Below are 22,377 nucleotides of genomic sequence, written 5' to 3' on the forward strand. Positions count from 1 at the left end.
TAGTAGAATTAGCAGGGAATTAATGAATATTTTGAGATGTTTTAGACTGTGTAAATTATTAAAGGTTTTAGTTGCTAATTTAAAATTTAATGATTCAAGTTTCATTGGTAGTGATACATGTAAAATATACATACGTTTTTCTTTCCATCTGCTTTTACCATTCATGCTGTGATTTCCATTAAGAATACACATATCCCGGGGCGCCTGGGTGGCTTAGTCGGTTAAGCGTCCGACTTTCGCTTGGGTCATGATCTCGCGGTTCGTGGGTTCGAGCCCCGCATCGGGCTCTGTGCTGACTGCCAGCTCAGAGCCTGGAGCCTGTTTCAGTCTGTGACTCCCTCTCTCTCTGACCCTCCCCTGCTCACGCTGTCTCTCTCTCCTAGAAATAAATTAAAAAAAAAAAAAAAAAAGAATACACATATCCCTTATTTATTGAATTTCCCAACAAATTTACTTTGTTGACAAAGTTATCAGATAGGGCATTAACTGTGGAATCAAAAGACACAGGTTCAATTTCAAACTTTTTTTTTTTAATCTTTTTAATGTTTATTTTTGAGATAGAGACAGAGTACGATCAGGGGAGGGGGAGAGAGACAGAGGAAGACAAAAAGTCTGCAGCAGGCTCCAGGCTCTGAGCTGTCAGCACAGAGCCCAATGTGGGGCTCAAACTCATGAACTCTGGGGGCATGACCTGAACTAAAGTCGGATGCTTAACCAACTGAGCCACCCAGGTGCCTCTCAATTTCAAACTCTTGTTGTATGACTTTCTGCTGATCACTTCTCTTTGAGCCATACTTCCCATCTTTATCTAAAATAGGTGATAGTATTCACTTGTCCTTGCTTGCCCCTTGCTTCTCATAATCCAGTGATGAGATATACTTGAAAAAAATCCACACTGGAAAGCCCAATACAAATGGAAGGATTTTATTTTTAAACAGAATGTAGTAACGTTTCCTGCAAATGTCATTGTAAAGTTAGAGTAATTTTTGTGAGTGTTGAAAATAATTGGTCTTTGACTAATAAAAATCACATTTTAATTATAAAAGCCAGTTTCACTACAGCATAATTTTAAAGTAAATATTTAAAGTAAAATATTAACATTTTAGTAATTTAATAATATTGTATTTTCACAAATAAAAACTAAAAATAAAAAATATATAATTAGACGTCCAGAAAATATGATGCCTATTTCCTCTTGGGTTATATAACTATTTTTCCTGTATATGTGGTATGTGGGTGAGGTTCTTACAGTCCACATTGATTTAAAATCTTAAGATTTACAATTAAGATTATTTATTTGATCATTTATTTGAATTTTTCTCATTGCCTCTTCCTTTAATAGCGTGTTCCTGACTTACTTGATATGGACATAGAAAATCAAAGTGAGAAATGGCCAGTCTTTACCCTGCAGTGAGCAAGCACAACAACTTCAGCAAATGATAAATGACTAGAATTTTCCAAATGATCTTTTTATTCCCAGTGGGAAAAAATAACAATAAATTTAGATTAAGCATACCAGGGGGCTAATTCCAGCCTTTCCATTAATTCACCATATGACATCAGGCAAGTCATTTAATTTCTTTGCCCCTTGGCATCAGGCAGTTTGAAATTCAAGCCTAACTTCCATGTCTCAAAAGCTCTCTGATCTTGGGCAAAGTATCTTGCTTTTCTGAGCAGCCTGCATGCCAGTTTTCTCATCTATAAAATGAGTGTAATAGTAATTATGACCAGAGTTGATATAAGGGTTAATGAGTTAAGTGCAGGAATTCAAATGGAAACAGATTGATCCCAGTAGCAAGGAACTCTCTGGAAGAGGCTTCCTGAGATGGTTTTTGTTATCTTAGGGAATATGCCTAATTTGAAGAGCCAGTGTGCAGCCTGATAGGTTCAGATTCCCCTTATCAGTGTACGTGTTTAGATTAGACTCATATCCACCAAGTTCCTGAGTGCCAGTTGAGAGCTTTACACGGTCTCCATTACTGGACCTTCCTTAATCTTCCTGACATCTGATCTAAAAAATGGCCAAAGCCCAAGTTTTCACCACCTCCTCCATCGACCTGCATTCCTTGCCCGAACCTGACCCTTAGTTAATGGCGCTTCCATTCTGCCAAGTCCTCAGCCACACAACACCCTCGAATCCATCTTGGAGGTTCTCTTTCCCTCACACCCCCTCTAATCCCTGCGCAAACCCTACAGATTTGACCTTCAAATACACCCAGAAGCAAACCCCAGTTTAACAGCTCACTGCTGCTCTCATCTGAGCCAGCCTGTTTTCTTATATTTTACCACTGGCTTCTTCTTCACTTCACTTTTGTCCCCCTAAATTCTGTCATTGCATAGCATTTGGAATGATTCTGTTAAAATACACATCATGTTATGTTACTTTGAAAATCCCTCTGATGGTTCACTTGGAAGAAAATCTCAGTTCCCTTTTCATGGACAGGGCTCTGTGTGGTCTGCTTCCTCTCCTGGGAGGTCCCCTCATCCCCTGCCTCCGTGCCACACCCACTCTCTCCGTGTTCTCTCCACCACATTTGCTGCCCTCCTTGCTTTTTTTCAATGCAAGGCGGCTCTCAGTTCCCTCCCCATAAATGTGCCCTCAAATATTTGCATGGCTCACTCCCTGGCCCATCCACACCCCCACCTTGTGGCAGAGAGCTTCATTGACCACAAGTCCTATTGATGTGAGGTGTGGTCACCTTAGCAACTCAGATGTCCCAGATTTGGTACAGATATTGAGACTTATGACACCATACATGCACCAAGAGAATATGAACAGGTCTATTACTTATGTACCAGCTTTCTGGGAAGAGCAGAGCAGAGTCCCAAGCATATCCAAAAATGACATCAGGGGCACCTGGGTGGCTCAGTCAGTTAGGCATCTGACTGTTGATTTCAGCTCAGGTCATGACCTCTTGGTTTGTGAAATGGAGCCCCACATAGGACACAGTGCAGAGCCTCCTTTGGATCCTCTCTTCTCTCTCTGCCTCTCCCCTACTTGCACTCTCTGGCTCTCTCACAATAAATAAATAATTTTTTTTTTAATGGCTAAAGAAAGCAGAAGAAAGAGATGGGCTTGGCTTTTATTGTGATAAGAAGGAGGCACCAGGGTGACTGGTCTTGTGCACTTGGCACTGCTTGTGTGCTTTGAACGTTCTGTTACTCCCAAAGGAAGGAAAACTGGGCTTTCTCTCCAGCTTTCCTGAATGTGGGGCGGGGAAAGAAAGAGGAGTGTTGCAGCTTAAAAGTTGTTAGTAGTCAGACACCAAGAATGAAGTCGGCTCTATTACAGTTTTATCCCATAGTCTTCATTCACTGCTTTATTTTTCTTCATAGAACTTCTTATGCTATTACAGATTTTAAATATAATTTGTCTTTATTCTCTCTAAATCCCTCCCTTCTATTATTACATAGATTCCGGGAAAGTTCCTTTTCATCTATGGTTAAATCGTCAGTACTCACATGGTACCTGACATATAATAGGTGCTTAGTAAAAATTTGTTGAATTATTTAAAAAATTTTTTAATGTTTACTTATTTTTGAGGGGGGGGGAGGGGCAGAGAGAGAGAGGGAGACACAGAATCCGAAGCCGAAGCTGAGCTGTCAGCACAGAACCTGACGTAGGGCTCAAAATCCTGAACTGTGAGATCATGACCTGAGCTGAAGTTGGACGCTTAACTGACTGAACCACCCAGGCTCCCCTGTTGATTTTTTTTTTTTTTTAAATAACCAGTGTAACAAGCCTCATTGCTGAGATACCTGTGTGCTCATGACCAGCACAATCTTTCTCTAGTCCTAGTCCTGCATGGTAAGCTCAGTCAAAATCAGAAAGTCAAGGGGCACCTGGGTGTCTCAGAGGTTAAGTGTCCAACTTCGGCTCAGGTCATCATCTCATGGTTTGTGGGTTCGAGCCCCACATCAGGATCTGTGCTGACAGCTCAGAGCCTGGAGCCTGCTTCGGGTTCTGTGTCTCCCTCTCTCTCTGCAGCCCCTCCCCCCCACCCCACCCCCCGCACTTGTGCTGTCTCTAAAACAAATAAAATAAAATGTTAAAAAAATTCTTATTTAAAAATCAGAAAGTCAAGTTCCTGAGAAGGCCAGAGACTACTGAGAGAGTTTGGATAAATCAAAGGTTTGTGTCCTTGCTTGGAGCGAGTCAGACCATTGCTGCATCCAGCGCACAGCAGAAATTATCTTGGTAATGGGCCCCTGCACTTTTCAGAACATTTCATTAATAAATCACAGTAGTTGTGGCTCAGGTGACCCTTTTTCTGGGTGTCCAGGGAAGACCACCCTCCCCTTTGTGTCTACACAGCCCTTTTTTATTTAGATGAAATAAAATTAAGGTTTAAGGCAAGCCCTGCAGAGACTCTTTGAACCAGTCTTTCTCAAACAAGGCAGCTTTGAAATGTCTCTGGTGTGAACATGGCTCCCCCCAGCCCCCGTGCCGCGTCTCCCTGAGTCCTGCCAGGGTAGAAAACACCTGTTCAGAAGCGGACTGTAAATGGCAGACCCTCTTACTGTTATATTTAGAAGAGGAGTGTGAACTAAGCCCCTGATGTGGCCGCTTTCTGCTGTAACACTTGAAATCACAGAGGTCTTGTCAAGCTATTATTCATGTCTTGAAATGGTTTGTGGACCTGAGGCCTGGCCTCTCTGGAACTCTGGCCTGCCCAGACCCAGGCTGGAGGGGCAAGCAAGGCAAAGATCTCTAGGGGTGGCTGGAGCCAGCACCCAGTTAGCAGTGCCGATCCCTCCTTTCAGGTACTCTGGTCCCTTCTGGAAAGAGGCCTCCACCCTGCCCCCCACCCTTCCTTTCCCCTTTCGGTAAAAGGGAGTCTGCTGTTTTATGCCTGGATTTTTGCCCTGGGATTCTCTGACAGTCTGTTTGCATTTAGTATCACTTTGTGTCCATTCTGTAATACCCATGGGGCACACTGCCTTTATTTTTTTTCAAGGTATAACATTGGAGTGGCTGTGAAGGAAGCCAACTGTTGGAATGTAGTTTATTCTTATTATTATATGGACTGTGTTGATGTGACACATGCAATATGCATGCATAATTATCAGTGGGCTTAGGAAAAAGAGGTCTTAATAGACCTTAAATAGATGTTAAATAGAATCAAGATGGAAGAATCATAATCCCTAGCATGTGTTGTCATAAATTTTAGATGATCCTTGAGGAATGAGACCATGCTTTTGATTTGCACCTTAAGCAGCCAGTTATCCAAGAGGGAAGGCAGAGAGGATCTGCCCCTTTGTTTTCACTGTTAATTTCTATTTCTTTTCTGTGTCTCCATCTGTCGACAAGTGCTCTTTGTCTCCAGAGAAATCAAAGTTAATGCCGAATTACCTGTATTTAAGCAGAGCCTCCCAGAGTTTCACTTTTCACAGACATGTAAAGAGGCTGTTTCGCTTGGGTGTGTTTTACATTTTCTGAGGAGGGTTAAGCACATGTTCTGGAATAAGAATACTTTGTTTCTAGGAGGGCATTTTTTGAAGCAATTGAATACATAAATAAATGACTGCAGGAGGTTACTGTGGTTCAACCACTGCCTGGCCTAGAGCAGCTCAACCAACAGACACTGCTGGCAAAACAGCTCCCCGAGAACACTTTGAAGAACCCAGAGCCTTGCTTCCTGTTGATGTGACTCCTGTACGGTCACATCAGTTGGGCATGGGGCATCCGAGTTGGAGTGGATACATGGTACTGAAAGCCAAGTGCTCTCCTGAAATCCAAGACCTTGGGATCTCTGTACCAAAAGGTCTGACTCATTCAGCAGATTCACTTTTAAATTTCAAATGGGATGGGGCGCCTGGGTGGCCCAGCCAGCGGAGTGCCTAACTCTTGATTTCCGCTCAGGTCATGATCCACAGTTTGTAGACACAAGCCCTGAGTCTGGCTTTTGGGATTCCCTCTCTCCTCTCGCTGCCCCTCTCCAACTCTCAAGCTCTCTCTTCTTTAAAAAAAATAAATAATAATTAAAATGGGATTTTTTTAAATTTATTTCTAGGAGAGAGAGAGAGAGAGAGAGAGAGAGAGACAGCGTGAGCAGGGGAGGGTCAGAGAGAGAGGGAGATACAGACTCTGAAATAGGCTCCAGGCTCTGAGCTGGCAGTCAGCACAGAGCCCGAAGAGGGGCTCGAACCCACGAACCGCGAGATCATGACCTAAGCGAAAGTCGGGCGCTTAACCGACTAAGCCACCCAGGCGCCCCTAAAATGAGATTTTAAATGGCTGGAGATAAAATGAATACTTTCTGCGTGTTCTAAAGTGGCTTACCCTACATGTGTGCGAGTCTATAAATATGTAAGCATTAACTACTGAGTTCGAAACTCATGTTTTGATTGCTTCCTGTTACTAAAATCCTGGAGAAATACTAGGAAAAATAGAACATGGTCTTTGTTGGAGGTGGGGGGTTGAGCTGTTGTTTTCTCTCCTTCTCTTTTTTCCTTCCTTCCCTCCCTGTCTTCCTTTTTCTTTGACATACCTTCCCTCTCTTTCTTTCTTCCTCCCCCAGATATGTTTTAAACAACTCTTATGCACCAGGCACTGTCCTGGGCAACGGAGTTCAGTAGAGGAGGGTACAAGCAACAGTCCTGCCCTCACAGTGCTTTCATTTTAAGGAGTTCAAATTCTGTCTCTTTTTTATTTCATGTCTGTGACCTTGGACCTGAACTTCAGTATCCCCCTGTGCAAAATGGAGATAATACATCTTATTTTATAAAGTGATCTTATCGTGGTGATTAAAATGAGATAATACAGTAACCTGGCCATGGGGCTGAAACACATCCTCCATCCTTCTGCTTCTGCTGATTTGGCTGCAAACACGTCTTTGGATCCTGTCTCATCATCCTCTGGATTTCTGTTTTTAACCCCTTTCTCTGTCTCTATCTACGTAACTTGTTTGTTTCTCTATTTGCTTGTATCTCTGTGTGTCTCAGTACCTGTGTCTCTCTGGGCAACTGTGTGTCCTTATCTGTGTGTCTCTGTGTGCGCATCTTTCTCTCTCTCTTCAAGTATGTTTCTCTGTATCTTGCCTTTTTTTTTTTTTTTTACCTTTCTGCGCATGTGTGCATGCATGTGTGCAAAAGAGATCCCTTTGTGTGCAAGCACCTTTGTCTTTGTATGTCACTTAGTAGTGGGTCTCTCTGTGAATGTGTTTGCATGCCTATATGGTGGTGTGAGTATCTTCCTACATCTTTTGGGATTTCTCAGTGTTTTGCTCACAGTATGGGTCTCTCTCTGCCTCTGAATATGTCACTCTGTGTCTTTGTTTCTGTGTATCACTCTTTGTCCCTTTCTCTCTTTTGTTTATACTCTCTCCTCTTTCTCTCTCTTTCTCTCTATCCTCACTCTTTCCTCCCCCTACCCTCCACACCTTGCTCTGTGTGTCTTTCTTACTTTCTTCTGTGTGGGTCTCTCTCACTTTCTTTCATTTTCACTGTGTCTTTCCTGCTTTCCATGGGTCTCTGTTTGTCCCTCATGTATTCTCTTTGTCTCTCTTGTTTCTTATTCTCTCTGCCAGTCTGTCTTTCTCTTGCACATATATATTTGTAGGTGTTATGTATTCCTTCATCCATCTAATTGTACTTATATTTATGCATACTCTCTTCATTCCATTCCCAATGCAGCTTAGATATCTAGTGATATTTAGGTAGTAACCTCATGCCTCAGGGAGAATTAGAAGAAATAGGAATTTGTTCTAAGAATATTTGAAGAGAGGCACCTGGGTAGCTCAGTCGGTTAAATGCCCGACTTTGACTCAGGTCATGATCTCATAGTTCGTGAGTCTGAGACCCATGTTGGACTCTGTGCTGACAGCTCATTGCCTGGAGTCTGCTTTGGATTCTGTGTCTCCCTCTCTCTCTACCCCTCCTCAACTCACCTCTGTCTCTGTCTCTCTCAAAAATAAGTAAACTTTAGAAAAAAGGAATTTAAAAAATTTTTAAGGGATGCTGAGGTGGCTCAGTCAGTTAAGTGTCAGACTTCGGCTCAGGTCATGATCTCATAGTTTGTGGGTTCAAGCCTTGCATCAGGCTCTGTGCCGATGGCTTGGAGCCTGGAGCCTGCTTCTGATTCTGTGTCTCCCTCTCTCTCTGACCCTCCCCTGTTCACACTGTGTCTGTCTCTCTCTCAGAAATAAATTTAAAAAAACATTTTTTTTGGAAGAACTCATGGATAGAGAAGGGGATTTTATTTTTTAATTGTAGGTGGGAGTTGAAAAATTTGGCTGTATTTTAGATAATGTACTGGCTAGCTTCTGAGCAATATATGGACACATATAAAACTAAATAGAATTAGCAACCCTTAGACCCACCTTCCAATTTCCATACATTCCAGGATCACTTTTTAAAGCTCCATGTTTCAGCCTGTTTCAGATTCTGTGTCTCCCTCTCTCTCTGCCCCTCCCCCACTCATGCTCTGTCTCTCTCTGTCTCAAAAATAAATAAAATATTTAAAAAAATTTTTTAACTAAAAAAAATTAGACTAAACTGACCAATATTTTACCCACCTACCAATGCAATGTGCTCAATGTGCATGAGAAGCTACTCATCAACTTTATAAATAAAACCAATTCCCAGGTATTTCCTGTAAGATAAGGCTCATCTTAGGAAAGAAACATAAAATAAACAGACACCGGAATCTGGAGGAACTTTAATGAACCAACACTTGTAGCACCAGTGTATTTTCCAATTAACCAGACAGGGCTTGATTTGTCTCAATATTAAGAAGTTGTTGCTTTTTTTTTTCTTAATCTTATTTACAATTTTAAGACAAAGGTCAGCTAGCCTTTTTTTTTTTATGAATAAATTATTTTAGGCTTTGTGGATCATACTTCCTCTGTCACAAGTACCTAATTCTGCCACTGGATTACAAAAGACTTGATAGTCCATATAAGTGGGTGTGACTGTGTTCTAAAAAAAACTTCATTCACAAAAATGGGAGGTAGGCTGAATTTGGCCCCTATAGGCTATACTTTGCTAACCTTTGACTGAGACTTTATGATAACATCTTATTGTATAGATCTTTTATGTAAAATTTCCAGTCCTGTGCAGACTAGGTTTTTAAAATTTTTCTTTATTTCTCTCTCTCTTTTCCTCTCTCATATATGTATATACATGTTAGTGTGTATGCCAAAAATAACTATCTTTTGGGCTTGCTACAGGTTTTATATAATTTTTACATTATTATAATAAACAAAGGAATCATATTATTTTCATTTATAGATATTTCCTGGCTCAGGATTTGAATCAGGCAGACAAACTCTGAATAATGCTATTGACAACCTTAGTTAATTATTGCAGTAAACTGTACACAAGTGTAATTTATATCGCTCATATCAATTATGTCATTTATATTGGACTCTCTCTGGAGTGCTTAGTTTTAGATTCTCAGTTATCTTTTAAAGGAAGATTTCAGAAAAATTGTTGAAAAGTGTTTTGTGTGCACTTACCAAATCAGTTTAAAGATGTTTATAAAAGTTTAGACTTTTGTTGAGGAACTTCTATTTGCAAGTCTTTGGATAAGTACAATTGAATAAATTGAAAACTAAATTTTCCTAAAATCTGAATTGGCCGTAAATGAGACAAATCGTGACATTAAATTTTAAAAGCCACACTTTTCTCACACAGTTAATTCTAGATAAATGTAATAGTTAAATGTAAAGGAAAAAAGAAGTCTTGATTTTTTTGTTTTGTTATTGAATGGGAAAGAAGATTTTTAGTTGCAAATTAAGTAGAAATATACAAGAGAATAATATGTTTAATTATGAAAATAAGCACATTGAATACAAATACTAAAAATAAAAATAAAGGTAAAAGGAAACAAATCCTGTTAACTATTAAAACAAAGTACTAATCTTATTAATATATTATTATGTGACAAGAATTTAACTTGCCTAAAATCAAAGAAAACAAATAAAATCCAAAAAAACATTACACATTTTCTCCTCAAATTAGCAAGTTACATGGATTCTTCGTTCTAGTACCTGGAGGACGTATAGGATATAAATAGGACAGTCGTTGTAATACAACAGTCTTGGTAACAAAGTAGTAAAAATGTACAACTAGTAGGTTCTTTCAGAATGTAGCTGAATGAGCTGCAAAGATTTAGAGACAAGATATTTACTCAGTTTTATTTATAAGGCTGAATATTTAAAAACAAGATGGTTATCCAAAAAGAGGTGGTAGTAGATGAATTGTGATATAATATTATAATCATATCAACATGAAACATCATATTTTAGAAGCATAAGAGATAATACCTGAAGATAATGTTCAGAATATAGCATTGTATTAATAAAGTAGAAGATACAGCTCTAATACAGTGTGAATGTAACTTTTCATGTATATATATAGATATATAAAATTAATGTTAGTGTAGTAGGATTACAGATTTTTAAATTTCTTTTTAAATTTTTGTGTGCTTTCCAAATTTTCTATGATGTGTATATATTTCAAAATCAGAAGAAATACACCTTTCCTTTTTTCCCATAATAATAAATAATGAATCAGGTTTTCTGTCATAGACCCCTCAAAACATGATCTTCTGGGTTTTAAAAGGGAAGACCATAGACTAAAGTTACCTTTTTTTCTGTTTATTTATTTTGGAGAGAGAGAGAAAGGGAGAGAGCATGAGTGGGGGAAGGGCAGAGAGAGGGAGACACAGGGAATCCTAAGCAGGCTCCAGGCTCCGAGCTGTCAGCACAGAGCCCAACATGGGGCTCAAACCCATGAATCATGAGACCATGACCTGAGTCGAAGTCAGGCACTTAACTAAATGAACCACCCCAGCACTGCAAGAGAGTAGAATAAAGATACCCTGAGAGTTGGATAAGGGGATTTGATCTTTTCAGACAAAAGCCTTATCCTAGTTTTAATAATTTGATTTTTTTCTACCAATTGAATCATTTTGAATGAATGTCCTTATTTAATAAACTTCTATGAGTGTGGCCCACACAGGTTAAAGTGTATGAAATTTGGTTTGTAAACCACCGTCTTACTGTTTCGTGGAGCGTGCCAGCATATTTCAGAAGTAATGATACTTGCTGAAACTCATCTCTGACCTGAAAAGCATCCAAGAGTTGTACCATATACACGATTGTTCTCTGTTCAAGCAGAATAAATCCTAAGATTTGCAGCACTACTGTTTTGTCTAGAAAAATGGCAGTGGAAAATCCAAGAGCTAATTCCATGCCAGGTAGGCAGTATACAACATGTCCATAGGAGCTGGGAACCAGTACAAAACTGCTCAGGGTTATATTTAGTGGTTGAAAAGAATCCTCTACCTAAGAAGGAGCTCTTCTTGTCTGAGTGAGTTTTTTTCTCTGTCTGCAAAATGTTTACCTTAAGCCCTATTTATGTGGGACTAAGGAAATCGGCAAGTCAGAGTCTTATTTTTGATGTGTCCACACTCTTGTTTGTCTCTTATTTGGTTTCTTTAATTTTTATTTTATAAAAAAATAAGGACTTCTATAGTTTTAAAAAGTCAAATAGCTCTCAAGATAAACAGTAACCCCCTGCTATCAATGCCTGACCTCTAGAGGTAAACATTCTTAATTATTTTAAGATATTTTTGGTGCTTACACAGTCACCTATTTCTCAATGAAATACATATATTACTATTGATTTTTCAGGGCTTTTTTCTTCCTTTTTTTAAAGTTTATTTTGAAAGAGAGAGAGTGAGGAATGAGGAGGGGCAGAGAGAGAAGGAGAGTGAGAGAGTGCCAGGCAGGCTCCAGGGTCAGCATGGAGCCCAGCACGGAGCCCAGCACGGGTCTCAATCCCACAGGTTAATATCAAGAGTCAGACAATTAACCACCCGAGCCAACCAGGTACCCCTTGGTTTTTCAGTTTTAATTGTCACCTACCTGACTTCCTACTCACATATTTACATACATATATTTCTTCTACCTCTTTGGTACCAATGTAACTGTGATCGTTTTAAACTATGTTGATCATCAGTTTTTTATTATAGAGAAATTATAATATGTAAATTTTATTCATAGCTGAGGCAGGTCATGTGTTTAAAATATAATTACATTTGACTTTTGCAACATTTTGTTTCTAATAGTTGCCTTTTTAAGAAAGCATTTGGCTTTCTAAATGTCTAATGAATTAGGATCTAAATGAATTAGTACTGAAATACGACCTCACGCCAGTCAGAGTGGCTAAAATGAGCAAATCAGAGAACTCGAGATGCTGGCGAGGATGTGGAGAAATGGGCACCCTCCTACACTGTTGGTGAGAATGCAAACTGGTGCAGCCCCTCTGGAAAACAGTGTGGAGTTTCCTCAGGAAAATAACACTAGAACTCCCCTATGACCCAGCAATAGCACTGCTAGGAATTTACCCAAGGGATACAGAAATGCTGAGGCATAGGAGCACATGGACCCCAATGTTCATAGCAGCACTCTCCACAATAGCTAAAACATGGAAAGAGCCTAAGTGTCCATCAACGGACGAATGGATCAAGAAGATGTGGTTTATCTATACCATGGAATACTACATGGCGATGAGAAACAATGAAATCTGGCCATGTGTAGCAACATGGATGGACCATGATTAAGAGGAACTTAACTGAGGACCATTGGAGAGAAGAAGGGGGGAAATGGTGAGGGAGAGGGAGAGAGGCAAACCATGAGAGACTCTTGAATGCCGAGAAACAAACTGAGGACTGATGGATGTGGGGGGGGAGGGGGGAGATGGGCATGGAGGAGGGCACTTGTGGGAATGAGCACTGGGTATTATATGGAAACCAGTTTGACAATAAACTATTTGTAAAAAAAAAAGAAAAAGAAAGAAATACTAATTCATCTCAAACTCTCCATTGAAGCTGAAATTTCTCATTATGGTTTAACACTTCAAGTGTTTTCAAGCAATCTTATTTCTCTCATGAAGACCATCCCCCTGAGTGTCTTCAAGAATCAATCATTGTCCCACCAAACGCCAACAATATTCTGATTTCTATCACTGTAGATTAGTTTTGCTTTGGGATCAGAGCAGAAGAGTTGAATGATCTCACCTTTTATTTAATGCTACTATTTTCAGTAGATCCCTCAGCCCAGACTGCTGTCTGTCTGGAGACAGACTTCACAGAGTAAATCTCCAGTATTTGGCTAATGTGTAGCAAAGGCAGATGCCCCAGTGCATCATCTGTGTTGACATATCTGTGGGTATGGCTGCTTCTCAAACAGTTTCGATGCAGCCTTCTGCCTTCCTCATTCTTTTTGAAGGATGCTTCCACAACACCTCAGAGCGCTTGTTGTGTCCCGCCTGTGGATGTTGATATCAGCCTTCCCCCCTCTGCTTAGTCCATGGCTGTTATCTATTTACTTTCCAGTTTCCAGAATGAGCTTTCACTCACATTATCTTTGTTCTTGAGAATTAATTGATTAAAATTGTTCCTTTAAGGCTGAGAAGGACCTGATATAAAGAATGTGATCAATCGATCATTTTTAATTATAGAGTCAGGGACATTGGTTTCTCTATTTCATTACTGCCATTAATGTATCATTATTTCTTGTTAAGTTTGTATTACTTTTGTGAGGATAGAGGTAGCTCAGAGGAAATCATAGATTTACCATAACTACATTGATAGTATATTCTGACTCTAATTTTTTTGGTAAGGTGTAACTGACATTCAACATTATGTAAGTTTTAGATGTACAACATAATGATTTAGTAGTCATGTATTTTGCAGTGTGATCACAAAAATATGTCTAGTTAATATCCAACATCACATGTAGTTATAAATTTATTTTTCTTGTGAAGGAAACTTTGAGATTTACCCCCTTAACAACTTTGAAATATTCAGCACAGCATTATTAACTGCACCCACCATGCTGAACTTTACATTCCCTTGACTGTTTAATATCTGGAAGTTTGTACCCTTAAATCCCCTTCACCCATTTCACCTTCCCCTACTTCCCGTTTCTGTTCTCTATATGTATGAGCTTTGGGGTTTAGAGGGATTTTGGGGTTTTGCTTTTGTTTTTAGATTTCTCATATAAGTGAGATCACATGATCTTTGCCTTTCTCCTTCTGACTTACTTTGCTAAGTATAATGCCCTCAAGGTCCATCTACCTTGTTGCAAATGGCAATATTTCCCTTTTCTTGGATGAATAATATTCCTGTGTGTGTGTGTGTGTTTGTGTGTGTGTGTGTGTGTGTACCACAATTTCTTTATCCATTCATCTGTCAGTAGGCCCTTAGGTTGTTTTTGGGTCTTGGGTACTGTAAATAATGCTGCAGTGAATATGGGAGTGCATATCTTTTTCAGTTAGCATTTTTATTTCCTTTACATAAATACCCCAATGTAGAATCATATGGGATCTTAGGGGAGTTTTATTTTTAATTTTTAGAGAAATCTCCATTCTGTTTTCCATAGCGGCTGTATCAATGCACATTCCCACCCACAGTACACAAAGGTTTCCTTTTCTCTACATCCTCGCCAACACCTGTTATTCCTTGTCATTATAAAAATAGCCATTCTCATAGATGTTACTTAACGTTATTGTATTAAATGCAGAAGAAAATACAGTTTTATTTTCTCTTTCAATTCTAAAATATGAATTAGGGGCACCTGGGTGGCTCAGTCAGTTAAGCATCCAACTTTGGCTGAGGTCATGATCTCACGGTTCATAGGTTCGAACCCCACATCGGGCTCTGTGCTGACAGCTCAGAGCCTGGACCCTGTTTCAGATTCTGTCTCCATCTCTCTCTGCCCTTTCCCAGCTCACCCACTGTCTCTGTCTCTTAAATATAAATAAAACATTTTTTTAATTTTAATAAAAATACATAAATAAAATATGAATTAGAAGTAAAATATGAAAATATTATGCATTCAAAAATAATATTTACCATAGTAAATTGGCAAATTTACTTAGTAGTTGCCATAATATTTGCACTGTCAGATATTACAGTGATTAGATGACCTCACTTTATTGTTTCCCATCTCCTAAGTGCTGGGTTTACTCGGATACTGCAGCATATATGTGAGATAGGTGTTCTCAGTTCTCAGCGGGTGAATAAAATGAGAATCATAACGGTATTCAACCTGTGGTCCCAAGTTATATAGATAGTAGGTAGTAGACCTGACAGTGTGAACTCAAGTACATTTTATAATTCTTTTCAAATATTGCTTTTTTCCTGAAATATGCTTTCCTCCTTACCTAATCTCTACCAAATTAAGGCTTTCATAATCTAGAGTGTAGGCAGAGCTTTCAACAGATAATAAAAGCTATATTACTCTAGGCCAGTGTTAATTTCATTAGCTATTGGACATGGTTCTGCAAGAGTTAAACATGATTTGTTTTTACTTCCATTATTGCATATGTGCAACTAACTTCTGGATATTTCCATTTAAGTAATAATAATAAGAGAACAGAGAGCTGGAATGAGTCGATCACAAGTCAAATCTTTTCCTTTAACAGAGAGAAGGAGAAAAGGATCATCAAGTGCGTTTGGCAGTTGGAAACGGCATACGGAGTGATGTGTGGAGGGAATTTTTAGACAGATTTGGAAATATTAAGATATGTGAGCTTTATGGAGCTACTGAAGGAAACATTTCTTTCATGAATCAGACTGGGAAGATTGGATCTGTTGGGAGAACAAATTTCTTTCACAAAGTAAGTATAGTATTTTCTTTATGCAAGAAATATATTGAGATCTGCCTACCTCTCTTCTAGACTTTCTGCTTGTAAATTATGGTAAATATTGTCACATTGTTTTTCTTTTTTTTAAGTTGAGAACTGCTGTAAAGTAATGGCTTCTAGGTGAACATGGACTATGAAAACATCAACCATCTCGCGTGTTTTCCTCTATATGTGGGGATAATGATACGTAAATCTTTTTTATGTTTTCAAATTTAATGATATAATGTACAAACAACAAGGAAAATTTCTGATACATGTTAATTTGACTCTTTCCATTTCTCCTGAATATTTTCAATGCAGTATTTCTGCTTACTCTTCATTTTTATATCACTTAAAAATTATGTACAGGCTTCTAATGAATCAAGATACTGCCAAAATCTCAAAGGCTGTCCCCAAAATCACTTATCTAGGAGTAAAAGTAATTCCTGCTGATTTCTTAGTAGCACTCATGGAAAACAAGATTGAAAGATGTCTTCAGCTGGTTTGGAGAAAGTCATTGTCAAAATACAGTTCATACTCACCAATATTTTTTTATTTAAAAGGAAGGTTTTTAATGTTTTTATTTATTTTTGAGAGAAAGCAAGACAGAGTATAAGCAGGGTAGGGACGGAGAGGGAGACACAGAATCCAAAGCAGGCTCCAGGCTCTGGGCTGTCAACACAGAGCCCGACACGGGGCTTGAACCCACAAACCATGAGATCATGACCTGAACCAAAGTCAGAAGCTTAACCCCGTCGCCCTATATATACTCACCAATGTTTTTGAAGAATAAAAGTGAACATAAGGAAAATAGTCTCTAAATTTATATAGCAAAATGTATATAACCTCAAGTGGAAACAAAATAAAGCTGGAATAATAGCAGGATATTATAGCTCTTTCAGTGTTTGAAGGAATAAGCAAAAGAAAATCTGCAATGATACCGAATAATGCAATCAACAAACTACTTGAACTAATGAATATATATAGGATACTGCATCTAAAAACTACAGAGTAGGGACGCCTTGGTGGCTCACTCGGTTAAGCGTCTGACTTCAGCTCAGGTCATGATTTCACGGTTCATGTGTTCAAGCCCTGCATCAGTCTCTGTGCTGACAGCTAGCTCAGAGCCTGGAGCCTGTTTCTGTATCTCCCTCTCTCTGAACCTCCCCTGCTCACGCTCTCTCTCTATATATATCTCTCTCTCAGAAATAAATTTAAAAAAAAAAACATTAAAAACTACACAGTAGGGGGACTTGGGTGGTCCAGTCGGTTGAGTGTCCAGCTCTTGGTCTCAGATCAGGTCTTGATCTCAGGGTCGTAAGTTCAAGCCCAGCATGGGGCTGTGCGTGGGGGTCCTCACAGGTTATGGAGCTTACCAAAAATAAATAAAAATAAATTGAAAAAACTGCAGAACACCCATTCTTTTCAAGCACTTATGAAATGTTCACAAAGATTACTGGGCCACTTAGGGAATTCCAGCAAATCTCAGAGGATTGAATATAGATGATGTTTCAGTTTAATTCAAGTAGAAATAAACATTTTAAATGACAGCTCTTTCATCTCCCATATATTTGGAAATAAAACATTTATAAATTTCCAATGAGACAACAAAAATGTAATCGAAGTTAGAAAGTAATTTGAGCTGAATCAAGATGAAAGCATTATATTTCACAATTTTTAGACTCACATAAGAATGGTTGAAAATTTGTGAACTAAATATCCATTTCTGGGGATTAATTAAAAAGCAGCTGATGGGCATTGGGATGGATCTGTTAGTTAAGCATCTGACTTAAGCTCAGGTCATGATCTCACAGCTCCTCAGGTCTATGCTGACAGCTCAGATCCTGGAGCCTGCTTTGGATTCTGGGTCTCCCTTTCTCTCTCTGCCCCTCCCCCATCCATGCTCTGTCTCCCTCTCTCAAAAATAAACAAACATTAAAAAAACATTTTTTAAGTAAATAAAAAGCAACTGAAATAAACCTAAAGAAAAAAAAAGAAGGAGGTAATCAAGAACATAAATTAAAGAAATGTAAATTAAACATTTAGCGTGGAGTGTCAAAAGAGATAAACATAAGATTTTTAAAAAGTAAAAACAGATTCAAAGCTGGTAGAAATTGCTCTGATGTTTGTGACCTCGAGAAGATACAAACTGTTTTGATGATTCACTCTTTGGGATTTTGAGGGTCTTATTGACCTCATAGAAATGCATCTACATTCTGAAAAGTAATTTTGGAAAAATAAGTGATGATTTTACCGAATTTTACACTCCTTCCAGTTAATTTTCTCAACTCATTGCACTGGTTCCATTAAAAATGTGGTATTCATATTAAAGCTCCTTCGTGAAGCTGAGTCATTGCAAAGTAATCATCCACCAGGAGCACAATGAAGAAGTTTTGTATTTTACATTACTGGCTTGACTTCATTATAATTTTATAATGTCTTAAATTCCCTGTCAGACAGTAATGCTGTCAATAAAGCAAGAAGTCCAGATTGTTTCCAACTGATTTGGAAACTTACTTTAGGTTATTTCAGTTTGTAAATGGAAAAAATTGTACCTGGTGTGATACGAATTCTACTCTATCTTTTCTCATTTCATGTGCATATTATTTTGTTCCATAGCAGGGAATCAGAAAAATGTGGACCAAAGCTTGTTTTATAAGCATGTGGAAAGATTTGATAAGCCTGTCTCTCAAAAATTTAAATATCATGGAGGCTTCCATTTACTGTCTGAGACAAATCAGCCTCTAAACAGAGATGGTATATTAATAGAGAAGGAAAAAGAGGAGGCATCAACACAGATTTCCTGTGACCTAAGTGTCCTTCTTGAGTGCCATACTTACCAGTTAAAAGCACACAGGTAAAGGGCTGTGTATGCCCTTTATGACCTCAGAGCAAACACTATACAAATTTTGTGACAGTGCAGTTGAGAGACAAACCCGAATAACAGCAGAGGACTAGCTTTTCCTTTTCTACACCCAGGGATCACATAATTGGGAAGGAACAAACATGAAGTCCATAGAGAAAATAAAACTTGAAAAATAGAGAGAAGTAAATCTTAATAAAAGGTAGCTGGAAAAAAATATGGATGCACAGAAAATAATATCTTCCAAGATGACCAGGGAATGTTTAGAAAAACAGTTTCCCTTAAGTTCAAAAATTACAATAATATTGTCTTTAAAAATAAGAGCTCAAGAGACGAAAGTTCAAGGGAAATGTAAATCAACAAAAGGACTTGGAAAGTAGACATACTCAGTTCAAATAAAAAAAATAAAAGGGAAAATGAAAGTATTGCAGAGGTGAACACCACATTACAGGCTGTAAACATTGCTGGAGGCAAGATGGATGGGATTAAGGAGTACACAAACAATAAATAGAATAAGCAAATAGGCATATAAAATAAATTAGAAAGACAGATTTTGGAAGCATAAACAATTATCTCACATACGCTAATGGGTGTTCCTGCAGAAAAAAAAAAAATCAAAGAGAAGACTTTTATTGAAACCTAATAGAGGAAAACCTCATAGATTTGAATCTCTAGCAAAAGAGCACAGTATGTCCCAGGAACAAACAAATTGGTGCAGGATGATCATCAGAAAAATACATGCTAGTAAGGGGAGCCTGGGTGACTCAGTCGGTTAAGCGTCCCACTTTGGCTCAGGTCATGATCTCACGGTTCGTGGGTTTGAGCCCCGCATCTGGCTCTGTGCTGACAGCTAGCTCAGAGCCTGGAGCCTGCTTTGGATTCTTTATCTCTTTCTCTCTCTCTGATCCTCCCCTGCTCACACTGTGTGTGTCTCTCTCAGAAAAAAATAAAAAACATTAAAAAAAAAGAAAAATATATGCTGGTAAAATTACTGAGCACAAATTAAAGATCTCTAAGGAGATGCTGAGCCAGAGAAAACAGGTTGAATAAAGTGTGGGGTGAAGATGCAAAACAGCTCCGGCATCTCTCAAAATTAAGACAAATCACTCAGTGCCAGAGAAGAAACAAAAAAGGAAAGTAATATATTCACCTAAGAATTTTACTTCTTATCCCATTGTTCTTTGAGTATAAAGAGGTGTTCTCACAATGCTAAGAAATCAGAGACTATAATACCCATCTATTAATAAGAATGCAGTACTTTTAAATCAGACTCACTCAGTGAAAATGTCCAGTCACCCTGAAGACAAAGCAGAACTTAGAAATGAAGGAATCATCTTCAGTTAAAAGGACTGATTAAATCCATTTAAATATAGAAGATTAAACATCTTCAAATTATGTTTACAGATGAAATTGAAGTATAAATCCTGATTTATATATAAATATGATATATATAAATATAATAAATTTAAATATAAAATATAAAGTAAATAAATATAAATATAAAAATAATTATAGGACTAATAATGATGGGAATTGGGTGGGAGCAGAGGCAGAAATACTCTCTCATCTAATTCTCTCATCTTATATAGTAAGTCCATAAATACAGTATAAATAAAAGGCTCCTTCACATCTCTTTAAACTTTTTTATTATCTTAAAAGTAGGTATTTTTAAAATAGTTTATTCATTTTGTGAGAGGAAGAGTGGGGGAGGGGCAGAAAGAGAGACTCCCACGCAAGCTCTATGCTGATAGCCCAGAGCCCAATGCGAGGCTTGATTCCACGAACTGTGCATGACCCGAGCCGAAATGAAGAGTCAGTTGCTTAACCAACTGAGCCACCCAGGTGCCCCAAAAGTAGATGTATTTTATAGACTAGGTTCGAAAATTGATTAAGTACTCACAAAACTCATGGGAAGCCGTTATGCTTATAATTACTGTTTATGACATCTAAAGGATCTAAAGGATTCAGAAAGAGAAGAAGTGAGGCCGAATCTGGAGGGCACCAAATGCAAGGCTTCTACCCCTTTCCTGTGGGGACAGGAATTACTCTCTTGGAATTGACGGGTAACAGTGTACATGGAGTATTGCCTGCTAGGGAAACTCACCAGCCCTGATGTCCACAATTTAAATATAGTTGGCTGCTTCTGTGGCTGACCTCCATCTTCAGTCCCTCAAGAGGTCAAGCTAGGTGACCAAAGCCCCAACTCTACATCACATTATCAGTGTGGTTCAGGGACACTAAATCTAACTCATATTGTCACTATCCGAATGCCAAACGGCCTGAGGCTAAGAATACACTCCTGTTGGCCATGGCATTGCAGGGGCATAGAGATTATCTGCCAGAAGCTGAGAGTGAAGCCAGACCTCTGGTTAAATTCTGAGGTCAAGGTTAAATGCTTTACCTCACAGGGACTGAGGTCTCTTACACTAAAGAAACACTGTAATTTAACTTGAGTTCCATTTTCATTGGTTAATAAATTCGAGGAAATTTAAATTGATTTCATTTCCTAAATTGGTGTGGTTTCATTTTTCAGAGATTATATTTGACTAATCAGTTTCCTCCCTTTCTATCAATTTAAACACATTTGTAACGATACTCATCAATTGCACTCCTTTATACAATCTATTAAAAGTGTTCAGTATGCCTGACCCTGTGAACCCAGTGAACACAGTGCACATAAATTCCTGTTCATGTGCAGGTTATATTCTGTTGGGAGAAGTCAGAAAACAAACAAGATCAATCTCTATTAACAGAGGCAATGATTTCTGTATTTCCATTCCAGCCTCTGAGTTTACAAATGTGAATATACAAAAGCACACAGATGTGTATGGGAACTCTGAGGCAGTGTGTACAGCCCACAGGTGTGTGCTTCACAGTGGTGGGGACCTGTTTACCTCATCTTTTACGAATGCGACCCATGCACCTTTGCTCTCAATACACGTACCTATACCTATGTGCGCACATATACATTTAGGGGATGTTAAAGTGGGGATGTGGCCGACTGGGTGGCTCAGTTGGTTAAGTGTTTGCCTTTGGCTCAAGTCATGATCTCACAGTTTGTGAGTTCCAGACCCACATCGGGCTTTGCACTGACAGTGCAGAGCCTGCTTGGGATTCTCTCTCCCTCTCACTCTGCTCCTCCCCAACTTGTGCTCTCTCTCTCTCTGAGTAAATACATTAGAAAACTTAAAAAAAAAAATTTAAGATGAGGATTTATTTTCTTTATTTGTGTTGTTATAACACAGCCATTTTTATAATCTTGTGAGGTAAGAAAAAAATAGGATTCCCTCTAGCTAAAACTTAATACTGAGACACAGACTATGTCAAGATGCTGTTATATATTTAAATTTCATTCCTATGATAAAATTACCCAATTTGTGACCTGCAAGTCTTCTATATGTGATAACAGGCACACTGAATGGTGGTTTGGTGTAAAATGAATCTCATCCATGAATGTGGTTGACAAATTAATCTAAAAGAAATAACACTACTGCTGATATCAACAGTTCCGGAGGAAAGTTTTCAAAATATAAAACATGTTAAAAGAGACTGGTAATGAACAGGGCTCTGTTCTTGTTTGACCAAAACGATAAATGCAGTTTGGGAACTTCTGGAATCTGCCAGAATGTTAATGAGGGCTTGATACCACTCATTAAAGAATAAAATTAATATTTTGCTAAGAAAATGTGCAACATAAAATGAAATTGAAGTAAATGCCAGTATATGAGTGCTATTTACTATTGCCTTCAGTTTTGAGTTTCAAATACATATTTAATTTTTTTTCAGTAAAGTTTAGTTATAGGAATAAATCTACTTTCTCATTCTTACTTTCAATTGACTGAACAAAAAGTCCATCACCAGCAGATGTCACTGCA

At 38.4% G+C, this 22,377-nt stretch overlaps 1 protein-coding gene across 1 annotated transcript in view; it reads left to right on the forward strand.

Moving 5' to 3' along the window:
• SLC27A6 (solute carrier family 27 member 6) overlaps positions 1–22,377 on the forward strand; it is a 73,138-nt gene that overhangs the window by 39,508 nt on the left and 11,253 nt on the right. The window contains exon 5 of the mRNA XM_039236700.1: positions 15,439–15,633. Within this exon, the coding sequence (XP_039092631.1) occupies positions 15,439–15,633 (195 nt within the window). The remainder of the gene's footprint in view (positions 1–15,438; positions 15,634–22,377) is intronic.

Source organism: Hyaena hyaena, unplaced genomic scaffold, assembly GCF_003009895.1.
Source record: "Hyaena hyaena isolate Hyena2069 unplaced genomic scaffold, ASM300989v1 scaffold_115, whole genome shotgun sequence".
NCBI classification, from domain to species: Eukaryota; Metazoa; Chordata; class Mammalia; order Carnivora; family Hyaenidae; genus Hyaena; species Hyaena hyaena.